At 39.1% G+C, this 13,050-nt stretch overlaps 1 protein-coding gene across 1 annotated transcript in view; it reads left to right on the top strand.

The window, feature by feature from the left end:
- Positions 1 to 5,864: 5,864 nt before the first annotated feature.
- LOC144956968 (X-ray repair cross-complementing protein 5-like) overlaps positions 5,865 to 13,050 on the top strand; it is a 34,072-nt gene continuing 26,886 nt past the window's right edge. The window contains exons 1-2 of the mRNA XM_078887835.1: positions 5,865 to 6,162; positions 12,840 to 12,953. Coding sequence (XP_078743961.1) covers positions 6,148 to 6,162; positions 12,840 to 12,953 — 129 coding nt within the window. The 5' untranslated portion in view covers positions 5,865 to 6,147. The remainder of the gene's footprint in view (positions 6,163 to 12,839; positions 12,954 to 13,050) is intronic.

Below are 13,050 nucleotides of genomic sequence, written 5' to 3' on the forward strand. Positions count from 1 at the left end.
AATTATCTGTAAAGATTTGTAAATAGTTTTACCTTGTATATTACTAAAGTTGTATTATTTGAATAAGATAGAGAACTGAACAAGTGTGTATGAAAGGTGCCAGACAAAGCAAGAAAGAAAAATACAAGAAAAAAACATCCCAAAAATTCAGTCAACATCGACCGGGTTTTTTTTCTTGTATATTTTTTTCTTGCTTTGTCTGGCACTTTTCATACACACGTGTTCAGTTCTTTATCTTACACCAGTGCCTGCTCCTTGATTTCTTATTTTTTTATTATTTGAATGTCCATTGTCTTCTGGTTTGAAATAAAATTTATTAAAAATAATTGCTAATGAGTTTTGAGCTGATATTTCAAAGAGGATGATGGCTTTTTGTTTCATTTTGGAACCGCATCTTTTTACTCCAAATTCAATGAGTTGTGATGACCTTCAACTTGCCCGAAACTCTTTTGACCTCTCGGGGTCAAACATTTCAAGTGGAGAGCAATCATGATTTATTGACATTTTGGTTGAGAATTTTCTGGACAAAATAAACAAAGACAGAGTTGTCCCTTCCATGTTGTATTCTTTCTCTTCTATACAATGCTATGTCCTTTTGTGGTATGACACTGGCATTTGGATCGAGGGGTCTTGGGTTCGAGCCTCGCTCGGCGCATACTTGAATCCTTGGAGGGGGCTCTTTACTCACATTCTCTCATTGTACTCAGTTGTAAAATGAGTACTTGGCCGTTAACACCGTTGTCTCTATCGGGAAAAAATGTAATAATATCGACTACAGTCTTCATGTCTCGATTCTACATGTTACGTATTGCTGTTGTTCAGGGACCCCTTCTAAAGCGCTTTGAGCACATTGAGTGGATATTGCGCATAAAACTCAGTAAAAGATCAAGTTTGACAACGTATGACTAGTTGACTGTACACAGGAATAGATTGTTCTTGAAACTTACACATCTGTACTGGTCAAGATTTTAATCTCTGACCCCTCTCCGCTGCTGTCCACCCAGCAGTGTTTGAGTAGATGGGTTTGTTAATCTACTGAAATAACTCAGCGATAGATTAGAGAGCGTCCTATTCAAAGGGTAGCAAGTAATTGCAACTGTCTGATTAACGCTATATTTACTCCGGTTCCATGGGCCTTGTGGCTCTGAGGGACTACTTACATCTGTCTTCTTTTGATATTTCTTAATAGAAATGTTGCTGTTGAAGCTCGAAACAAATAATAATAATAAGTAATGAAATGAAAGCATCAATTTATTGAACGAAGACATTGTGGAAGTTTCGGGTTCCCCCTTTATCAACAAAACACGATGAATGAAACACATAGGAGAAAATATCTCATTCGTAGTTTGTGTTTAATTCATCGCCTTTTGTTGAATAAATAATCGCTTCCATTTCATTATTTATTGTTATTTGATATTTCTTTGACGCTGATCTCTACCTTTCTATTGTGTGGCTTTGTCGTCTTGTAGTATGACACTCGCCTTTTGTCTTTTAGGGTTTGGTTCGAATTTTGTTGTCAGCAACGCAATGTTGAATCCTTAGACAATGGTCTCAACTCACATTCTCTCACCGCACTCAGGTGTAAAATGAAGTTCTGTCTGGATACGGTATTTTATTATTTTTTTTTAGATAAAATATATTATAATAGCGCCTTATCGGCGTCATGCCTCCTTCTACGTGTAATTCTATTGGCTTGGGACCTCTTGTAAATTGATTTGAGCCCATTTAAGTGAATATTGCTTTACAGCAAAGCACACGTTTTCTTTACTATCGAAAGAGTGAAAATGGAGAGGCTTTGAATGGCAACATCACAGACAATGGACGTTTCGGGTACAAACCCTTCGGCAACACAGCAACAAACAAATTTGTTGTGCTGACGAAGGGTTGTACCCGAAACGTCCATTGTCTGTATTGTTCCCATCCGACGCCTCTCCATTTTCACTCTTTCGTTGGTACTTTCACGATCCCAGGCTTCAGGCAGCCCCTACCGTTCTCTACACATTTTCTTTAAGATCAACAATTTTTTGACTTACTCAATCCCTAATTATTCCTGACCTGAAGTTGGGAGTGTTTTATCTGGGCTACTGGTAGGATCTTCTGTCCACAAATGTGTTGTCCTTTTCTCTGTTGATTTTGATTTTCGGGCCAGGATTTTTTTTTTAATTTCCCATGTCCACCTTGCAGTAATTGATCAGCTGGATATGCTTATCTGGCAGAAAGTACTTTTGAAATCGAGTGACGTCCTATCTGAAGGGTAATAATAAATTACTACTTTATATTTAAAGATACAGAAACTGGAATAAACTCCGTCTCCATGGGTGTCATGTCTAAGAAGGATTTCTCTTTTTATTTTCCGACGATTTGGTTTTATTGATATCTATTGGTGGGTGTTCCTCACTGGTGCTCATAGTCTCTTGTTTACTCCCAACTGGTGCCCCCCCCCCCCTTCCCATAGTCTCTGGTTCACTCCCCAATAGTGTCCACCTCCCATAGTCTCTGGCTCACTCCCCGCTGGTGCTTGCCTCCCATAGTCTCTGGTTCACCCCCCACTGGTGCCTACCTCCCATAGTCTCTGGTTCAATCCCCAGTGGTACCCAACTCTCCTAGTTGAATCCCCACTAGTGTCCACCTCCCACAATCCCAGGTTCACTTCCCAATGGTGTCAACCTCGGGTAGTCTCGGGATCACTCTCCATGGGTGTCAACCTCCCATAGTCCCAGGTTAACCCCAAATTGCCTCAACCTCCCATCCTTCCATAGTCTCGGGTCCACTCCAAATTGTGTCCACCTCCCACAGTTCCAGGTTCATTCCCTACTGATATCAACCTCCCGTGGTCCCGGGTTCACTCCCCAATTGTGTCCACCTCCCATACTCCCAGATTCACTCCATAGTGGTATCCACCTCCCATAGTCCCAGGTTTATTCCCCACTGGGGTCCACCTTCCACAGTCCTAGGTTTACTCCCCACTTGTGTCCACCTCCACTAGTCACGGGTTCAATCCCCACTGGTGTCCATATCCCACAGTCCGAGGTTCACTCCCAAATTGTGTTCCCCTCCCATACTCCCGGGCTACTCCCTACTGGTATCCACCTCCCATAGTCCCGGGTTCAATCCCCACTGGTGTCTTCCAACAGTCCCAGGTTCACTTCTCAACCTCGAGTAGTCTCGGGATCACTCTCCATCATTGGTGTCAACCTCTCATAGTCCCGGATTCATCCCAAATTGTGTCAACCAACCTTAGTCTCGGGTTCAATCCCCACTGGTGTCCACCTCCCACAGTCCTAGGTTCACTCCCCAATTGTGCCCATCTCCCATACTCCCCAGTTCACTCCCTACTGGAATCCACCTCCCATAGTCCCATTTTTATTCCCCACTGGTGTCCATCTCCCACAGTCTCTGGTTCACTCCCCACTGGTGTCGACCTCCCATAGTCTTAGGTTTATTCCCCACTGGTGTCCACCTCCCACAGTCTCTGGTTCACTCCCCACTTAATTAAGTGGATTTCGGTCGATCTCGGAAGATTTCGGTATTAACTTTGTACCTTATGATAAAATTTACTCTAACGAGTGTAAGAGAGACAATCCATGTCTTATGCCCCTTTGTATATCATGTTATTTCAAAGCGAGTCGATGAGTATAAGGGAGGCAATCCATTTCTTACTCTGAACTATGTGAATATTTTATTGGTTATGCTCCTTTGTATATCATGCTGAAACGTGAATTGATGAATAATGAATGAAAAGACAGTTCAGTTCTGAGTGAGCTGTAGTAAATATTTTCGTGTTGTTTTTCCCTATTACGTGAGGCTATGTGTTCTTGTGGTATGACACTCTCTTTCGGATTGGAAGGTCCCGGGTTCGACTCCTCGCTCAGCGAATTGTTGAGTCCTTGGAAAAGTCTGTATATTCACATTCTCTCATCGTACTCAGGTGTAAAATGGCCGTACGTTAACAGCGTTGTCTCTGTCGGGAACAAAACCCTGAGATATCGCCTAACAGGCGTCATGTCTTGTTCTACACGTTACGTGTTCATCTTGGTCAGGGACTCTTTGTATATTGCGTTATATAAAAACTCAAGTTATTAGTGACCCACCATATCAAAGCGGTTTTATGCAGGGATGCATTCGGTACTGGAAATTGAATTTACAACCACATATTAATATAAATGGTAGCACGTCTGACTGGACATCAGGAGATATGCGGTTCGATCCGTAGTCGATGCAGGCAAAATCAATATCACTTAACACGTCGGACGGGACAAGGTGGACAGAGACAACGCTGTTATCGGCCAGATACTCATTTTACCAAAAAAAAAAAAAAAAAAAAAAATAAAAAATAAAACATGGTGCGCAAAGTTCGTAGGTAGACTTCAGAGTTGCTTGAAAATCGGGACTTCAGAGGTTTGATCCGCCATCCATCAATATTCAAATTCGTCTTCAAAGACAATTTGAAACTTTGGTTAATCAATAGGTTTCGATTCATTTTTTTATAAAGAAAAAAAAAACAACTAAAATTCCCCGATTCATCCCCAGGGGTAAATTTGTCAAGGGTGTATTCCGAGGGAAGACTAGACTAACACCATAGATATACACCCTGTACTACAGATGCTATGACTAACCCAGAGGACAGTTGCTCACGGGCACATATCACGACGGGTAGTCAAACTTGTATAGATAGTATGCGCTTGGCTAAGAAGCTCATATCATTGCCATCCGGAAGTAAAGGACCAACACGCAAAACTGTGTGTATTCATGAACGTTTATAGTCAGGTTAATACAGTTTAGTGAGCATAACTCATAAACGCGGATGGCAAAAAACAATAACAAAGACCTGAGTGACATCATCTTCGAACTATCTATATATTGGATTCAATAGTCTGATGTCACGCGCCCGGCAACGGCGGCCATCTTGGTTCTAAACAAAGAAAATCATTACTTTTTATTCTTCATGCTGGCTAGAACTTTTCATTCCCTTTTCATATGCCTTGTGATCAGAATGTGTAAAAGTCAATACATGATCAAATTGATGGGGGTTTTTTACCTCTGGATACGCGTTTAAGCTCGCCGGGGAAATATTTCATACGGCGTCAGCCATTGTTCCGATAGTTTAGAGCCAGTGTTACTAAGTTACCATACGTCATTAGGAAGGAAGTGACAGTACGACTGTTGAAGACTATTGCGGGTACGAAGCAAAGACCACACCGCTGAACTAAGCTGCCCAAATAAAAAAACTCCAAATTGCAATGCATATAATTTTGGTAAATCTAGATATTCCAAAAGTAACAATAACCGAAATGACGCATTTCTAGTCTCATGGACTTTCATATAACGTTTTGATATCTGTTTGACCAAGGTGCATATATATATTATATGCATGCCTGAAAGTCGAACGCAGTTATGGGCTTGATTTCACATTAGTAGCTAACTTTAGATTGACAAGCCTCTTATCAAAAGGTTAGCAAGGAATTACAGTTGTCCGTGTCGTCTCTGTTGGAAAAATTGTAATATCGCCTAACAGGCGTCATGTCCCGTTCCACATGTTACGTGTAGCTGATGGTCATGTACCCCTTGTAAAGCGATTTGAGCACGTTTAGTGGATATTGCGCTACATAAGAGCTCAATTCTTTGGATGAAGTTTTTTTTTTTTAAATATAGCTCCAGTTTTAATGGACAATATTAATATTGCGTTGGTTTGAAAATATTTCCATTATAACAACAAGGCCATAGCAATTTGGGTAAACAGACATGCAAATTGGTAGATAATCCCTTTTCACGGTGATAGGTCCCTTATTCATCGATTGTTCCTTCGAATCGGAGGGTTTCTGCTGAAGGTCTTGAAACTTGAAACTAGAAAGGATGAATAAAACAATCTGACAACTCTTCGATTGATTTCACAGAGCCTTTGTGCTTTTGGTTACAAAAACTTTAATATAGCAGATTAGGAATTAGATGTCAGAACGTAGACATGGTAATATAAGCTATATAAAAATCATAATTTCATTGTTTCCATCAAAAATGATTTTTATATTTTGACAATTTAAAAAATGCGACTCTTTTGTAGTTTAACTGGAGGTGACTTCGAACTGGCTGCTTAAATAAGAATCAAAACTATTTGGTAACAATTCCAGCAGACGGCAGACAGGATACAACATGGCGGCAAACAAGGTAAACAAAATGCTGATGCCTGTAAATCTAAGTAAAATCTGCAGCTCTCCGCATATCTACACACTCGTTTTATGGCATTTTCGATTGTGTAATATTCATTCAAAATCCATGCAAGCTGCCATTGATGCAACTGATTTCTCGATGTAATAATTCACAGACGGGCCCTGCTGTGAATCGTAGCCTAGACTTAGACGTAGGCTCTCTTCTATTGAATATTTTGTCAACAACGACCACAGCTGACTGGCTGTTTTGGATGCTATGCTTTAGCTGTTCTGTAGGGGGGGGGGGGGATAAGATTTTTAAATAATGGAAAATATAGATAGTAAAATTACATGTGTTCCTTTGATTTTACTTTTACTCAATGAATTTTTGAATTATTTCTCTAACTCTAAATTCTAAATAAATGTTAATTTACAACCAAGATCGTGTCAAATTGAGGTATCTAGTGGTAAACCCAAGGGTAAAACTTTATACATGTATTGCATAATTTGGTTTAACTGGTCTTTCCAGATTAAAAAAAAAATCTTAATCTATCCCTTCACAGTTGACTGAGCCTGACTTTTTTTTTTTTAATAAGAGAACCACTGACATTTTGATTTTAAGGCAACTCACCTTTTGATTCTTTGGAGCAATTCTTTTTGATAAGAATAGTTTGAGGCAGCTCTTGTTGATGCTATTAATCACACCTGAACAATAACAAAACCAAACAACCGTTAAATAGAGAGCTGCGCCGGTGTTACCAATACTTAGCTTCTATACCAGGACAAATCATTCGTTTGGACAGAAAAATAAATAAAAAACTTACCGCTTACCGTCAAAAGCAGTTTAGATTTGAAGATACATTTGTTTTCTATCAAAAAACATTCGGTACTAGATAATCCTTGATGAATATCAAAAGTTGTGTTTGAAATTATATCCTAAATATTTTCATGAGTCATTCCTCGCGAAATCGTGTTTTTTTTTTCGTCTGTCCAATGGTTGGTGCCCCCTAGTGCCAAGTGCCCTGCCGCCTGCCGCGCAAAACAAAGGTTTTTTAAAAAGTTTATTGAGAAAAAGATACGGAAAAAAGTGTCCCTAGATAGGTATGCAATTTGGTGCATTAGTGCAGTAAAAATTGGTGCGCAAAATTAGTGCGTAGCGGATGCGAGACTGTGTGTGTGTGTGTGTGTGTGTGTGTGTGTGTGTGTCTCTTTCTTTTTTTTTTTTTTTGGGAGTGCCTACGTACACAGTAACGGGGCATCTAGCCTCAGGATCTACGTACACGTAAACTGGTTTACCGTTGCAACACAAGCAATAGATGGTCCTCGCTGTCGTGACCGCGCGCGCTCGTGTGTGTGTGTGTGTGTGTGTGTGTTATTTAAAAAAAAATCAAAACAATTTTAACCATTAATGGCGAGATTCCATCTTACACTCCCCAAACTCCAGATCTTAGTCTTAATGTTATCATTAAAAGACAAGCTTTGCGATTTATAGTTTAATTGAAGCCCGAGTCGAAATATACTCTTAATACTGCTCTCTTGGTGGAAACGATCTATTCTGCATAAGTAATCTGGAGAAAAAAAATCAGTGTCACTGTAAAAGGTTAAAATTTCACGAAGTACGCACCGTGAACACCGCTGTAATAATCCTTTGATCTACGTCATCAGGCAACCCATTGTTTCTTTCATCTTTTCCCATTCCCCCTTACTATCCCCCCCCCCCCATTCCCCCGCCCATCCCCTCTCATCTCTCTCTCTCTCTCCTCTCTCTCTCTCTCTCTCTCTCTCTCTCTCTCTCTCTCTCTCTCTCTCTCTCTCTCTCTCTCTCTCTCTCTCTCTCCTCTCTCTCTCTTGTCATAGTGTTATCCCTTCCCCTTCCCATCTCATTGTAAAATGAAAACGTTCTGGGCTCTGATTCATGGAGCGGGACTACGACGATAGTCCTAGACTAAATCCGTTGTCTCAGACTAAAAGGCGTTGTAAGATATTCATGAAGCCGGACTACGCGAAGTCTTAGACTAAACGAGGGACTAAACGGGTGAAATTACACCCGCGATTTAGCAGGTGTAAATATCGTAGTCTGAGACTAAATTTCAAAATCATAATATTATGTCCTCTACGCTGGGGGAAGTAATTGTACAGCGATTAGAACAAGAATACCCGACATATTTTGATTATATATTTATTTATTTATTTATTTATTTATTTATTTATTTATTTATTTATTTATTTATTTATTTATTTATTTTTTGGTTTTGTTTATTTTCTTTTGTTTACTTTTCTCGAAGATTCGACAATCGCACATACACTCCTCATCTTGCCCATTCAAAACACTCTGCAGGGACCTCCTCCTCGCCCCCCCCCCCCCCCCCCCCCCCCCCAACACACAGTTTCATAGTAACTTCCTCCTCCTCCTCCTCCTCCTATTACTACTACTACTACTACTACTACTACTACTACTACTACTACTACTACTACTACTACTACTACTACTACTACTACTACTACTACTACTACTGTTGCTGCTGCTACTTTCACTATTATCATTACTCCTACTACTACTACAACTACTACTACCACTACTACTACTTCTACTACTACTACTACTACTACTACTACTACTACTACTACTGCTGCTGCTGCTACTACTACTACAACTTCTACAACAACAACAACAACAACAACTACTACTACTACTACTACTACTACTACTACTACTACTACTACTACTACTACTACTACTACTGCTACTACTACTGCTACTACTACTACTACTACTTCTAGTACTACTACTACTACTACTACTACTAACTACTACTACTACTACTACTACTACTACTACTACTATTACTACTACTACTAATTACTAATACTACTATTACAACTACTACCTTACTACTACTACTACTATTACTACTTCTAGTACTACTACTACTACTACTACTACTACTAATACTACTATTGCAACTACTACCATTACTACTACTACTACTACTACTACTACTACTACTACTATACTACTACACTACTACTACTACACTACTATTACATTTCTTTTATGTCTTTTATCGTCCATTATTTTCTAGAAATTTCACGTCTCTCACTGGCCTCATTTCTATCACACCGCGCTAACGATTCGTTCACACTCCAACCATCGTTGAGTACAGACTATGCAATTTATACTGCATTTCATCTTATTTGTTTTCAACGTTTATTTGTTTATTGTTGTGCCGACGAAGGATTTGTACCCGAAACGCCCATTGTCTGTATTGTTTCCACCGATTCCTCTCCATCATCACTCTTTCGTTAGTATTTTCGGGACCCCATACTTCAGGCAGCGCCCACCGCTCTCTACTTAGAACAATGCTACACCGTGGATAAGAATCATTTAAGTGCCATCGTTATTTAGATTTACTAAAAACATTACACACACACACACACACACACTACACATTCTCAAACAATTTCTACACCCCTAAACTTGTCTCACACTATTTTTATTTGTGGGGGAAAAACAGCAACAAAACAAAAAAAAAAACAAAAACGATCAAAACAAACACGAAGAAGAAATAGATATGATTTCTGTGCCACTTCGTATGACGCATGCGCAGCTGGAAAAGTAACACATTTCCATGACGTGTTGTGGTACGTTTCCGAGGAATCCCAGTTAAAAATAGATTGACCTCTGTAGTCTGAGACTTCGCAAGCGTAGTCAGAGACTTGATAGTCAGGGACGAAGTCTGACTCCATGAATAGCTTACTTTCCGTAGTCTCTGACTTCCCAAAGTCTTGGACTACAAAGTCTCAGACTTTGCTATAGTCTGAGACTACCATAGTCCCGCTCCATGTATCAGACCCCTGCTGTTTGCAGATACATGTATGATTGTTTTGTTTTTTCTCTCTCACTAGGCATTTGAAAAAAAGCAAAAACCTGAAAAAAAAATACAAAACAACTTAACCTTTTAAAGGCGAATATCAATCTTACTTGGACCAAAAATAAAATCTTACCGTTTTCATCAAAAGACAAAAAACAAATTACAATTTAAAAACTTGAGCTTTTATATAGGGCAATATCCACCCAACGTGCTCAAAGCGCTTTTTATCAATATTCTTACTGCTCTTATGGTGGAAACGTTTTTTTTTCTGCGTTAAAAAATAATATAAATGACGACTATTATTTGAAAACAAAAAAAATCAATGTCACGGGCAAAGGGTTAATTGCAGTACTCCTGCATCCTGTGAGACTCCTACGGCACTTGCTAATCATAAAAAAAGGAAATAGCAATCAACAATACTAAGTTGAAAAAAAAAAGAAGAAAAAAAGGAGGAGGGGGGGGGGGGGAGCAAACCCAGTAGCAATGCAACCTTTTAGCGGCGAAATGCGATCTTTGCCCAAACCCCAAATCTTCTATCATCAAAAGACAAGTAACGGCAAAACTATTATAGACAATTGAAGTCCAGTTGCGATAGTCTGACTACTCTCTTGGTGGAAACGCTGTATTCCCCGTTAACAATAATAAAGATAAAAGCAAACTACTATCTAAAAGCAAAAAATTAGCTTCGCTGTTAAGGGGTTAAGAACACCTGCAACTGCAACTGCCAGCATCCTTGAGATGCTCGACGTCACCAAGGTCACCAATCGACACGTCTCCCTCTCGTCGGCATGCACACCCCCCCCCCCCCCCTCCACTCTTTCAAGGTGGTGGTGGCGGCGGATAAAAAAGCCCTTTTTCTCTTTCATTCAATCAACTGGTCTGCTGGTGGACCCTAGGCCTCTCTACAAGTCCAAGAAATAATACTCACTTTTTCTCTGCTCCAACGAAAATATCTACCCCCTATCGGTCTAATTATTTGTAGCAGACGACAAATTTCTCAAAACGGTCACGTGACACTATAAAAACAACACAGGAAGTCCATGAAAGCTTATTTACGGCATTTCCTTTGAACCGTGTAAACAACAAAATTTCGTTTTCATTCGACTCAACGGGTCAGATTGGCCGGTATTTTTTTAACGAACTAAAGTTCTGAAAAATCAAAATGTTTCTTAGAAAGCTGAAAGATGCTAGTTTTTGAAACAGAGGTAGGTTTTAAAAAAAAATTTTTATATTTTACGTGAATGCATGCTCAAGGCGAGTTGGACGTGCAGCGGAGGTTGGTCGGCCAAAGGCGAGGCTCTCTAGCATTTTTTAAAGTTAAAGTTGCAAATGGTAATTACTCAACCATATGAAATGGATGCAACAAGACTGCCAGCTTTTTTTTGTTTTTCTTTTTTTTTTTTGGGGGGGGGGGGGGGGGTGGGAGTGGGGGGGGGAGAGAAAAACACCAACATCGTTGCTTCATAATAGATTCATCAATGGGAAAATAAGCATTTTTTTACCACAAAAAATATTGGTAATCTTGGGAAGATCTTTGGCTTAGATAAATGGTGCATAGTGGTCCATAGTGCTGGAATCTTGGAATCGCCAGTAATAAAATATTTATTCACATGATACAGAGAACATACCACTGAATCGGCGTCATTTAGTTGTTCACACTTTGACTTTTTCAAAATGATAATAGTATTAATATCAGTGGAGATATGGACAAAGAAAGGTGTGAGATGGTGTTATTAAAATGATCTAAAACAGGTGATTTTACCAACCTCCAAACCCCTAAATTAATGAAATCAAATTTGTTGGAGCTATAATTTTTGTGTGCAAGCATATTTTTCTCTGACATTTTCAGTGAAGCTACTTTAATATGCATCTCAGATGGACATTTTTTCTATAAAAGGACCATTTTCAGTTTTAAAATTATAAGCGTTAAACGCATGTACTCTCTTTATACAAAGATTTCTCACTATTATTGTAACATTGGTGGGTATGCAGAATTTTATGCCTTTTCCAATTACATATATGTGTAAGTATTTGCATTTCCTCTCACAGAAAATGAAAAAGGAATATTTTTTGGGATATGACCCTAAATTTTCCCCCTTCAAAAACGGAAACAAGAATTTTGGCCATTCAATAATATCAGCATCCTGCAAGTGCTTATGTTTTGTAACCCAGATTTCTCGTTTTGTGTCGAAGAGACCTTGCTGTCTTGTGTTAGCATGTGAGTTAAGTACAGCGAACCCCTTGCCAGTCTGGAAAAAAAAAAAGAAAGAAGGAAACAATGAAGCGGTGTTTAAAAACAGAAAGTTAGAAAAAAAAATAAATAAATAAATAACAGGAGGCTTTCTACGCATTCCTTAACCTGAGGGAAACAACCCAAGTTTTCCTTTAACTAACCCTGAAAGAAGGAAAAAACAAAAGCCCTAGGACCTTTACAACAACCTATAGCTAACCCCAATAAAAAATTTTAAAAACAATCCTCGGACCACAAGCTAACCCTAATAGAAAAATAAACAAACTAGAATGGACATGGGGTTAGAAAAAGATCCCTGACTTTACCACCCAGAATTGATCTTGGCCCTTTTGTGTGTGTGAAGCGAGTGCTGTATACCAACTGAGCTATCGGGACACCCCTTGCATAATAAATGTAGATAATAACAATTTCTCGACCAATTTTCATACTTTCTGGGATTATAATTTTAAAATTCAAGTGTTTAAATTTAAATATTCAGTAAAAGTTGATGCTTTATTTCTTTTTCTAAAAAAAAAAATACAAAAAATTCTTTTTTTTTTTTTTTTTTTTTTTTTGTTTTTTGTTGTTGAGTAGGAAGCAATAGCTATCATCTTGGATATAGGGCCTTCCATGGATCAAGCGCCCCCTGGTGAGGCTACGCCACTGCAAACAGCCATAGAAGGGATAAATATGATTCTCCAACGAAAGGTATCCATTGTTCATTATCTTTATCCCTTTGATAGTAAGTGGTAAGGGCTATTGTACAGTATTATAGATGTGAGTCATGTAAGGAAGAGGGGGGGGG

This window comes from Berghia stephanieae, chromosome 11 (assembly GCF_034508935.2).
Source record: "Berghia stephanieae isolate SIO BIC M18660-M18661 chromosome 11, UCSD_Bste_1.3, whole genome shotgun sequence".
Taxonomy (NCBI): Eukaryota; Metazoa; Mollusca; class Gastropoda; order Nudibranchia; family Aeolidiidae; genus Berghia; species Berghia stephanieae.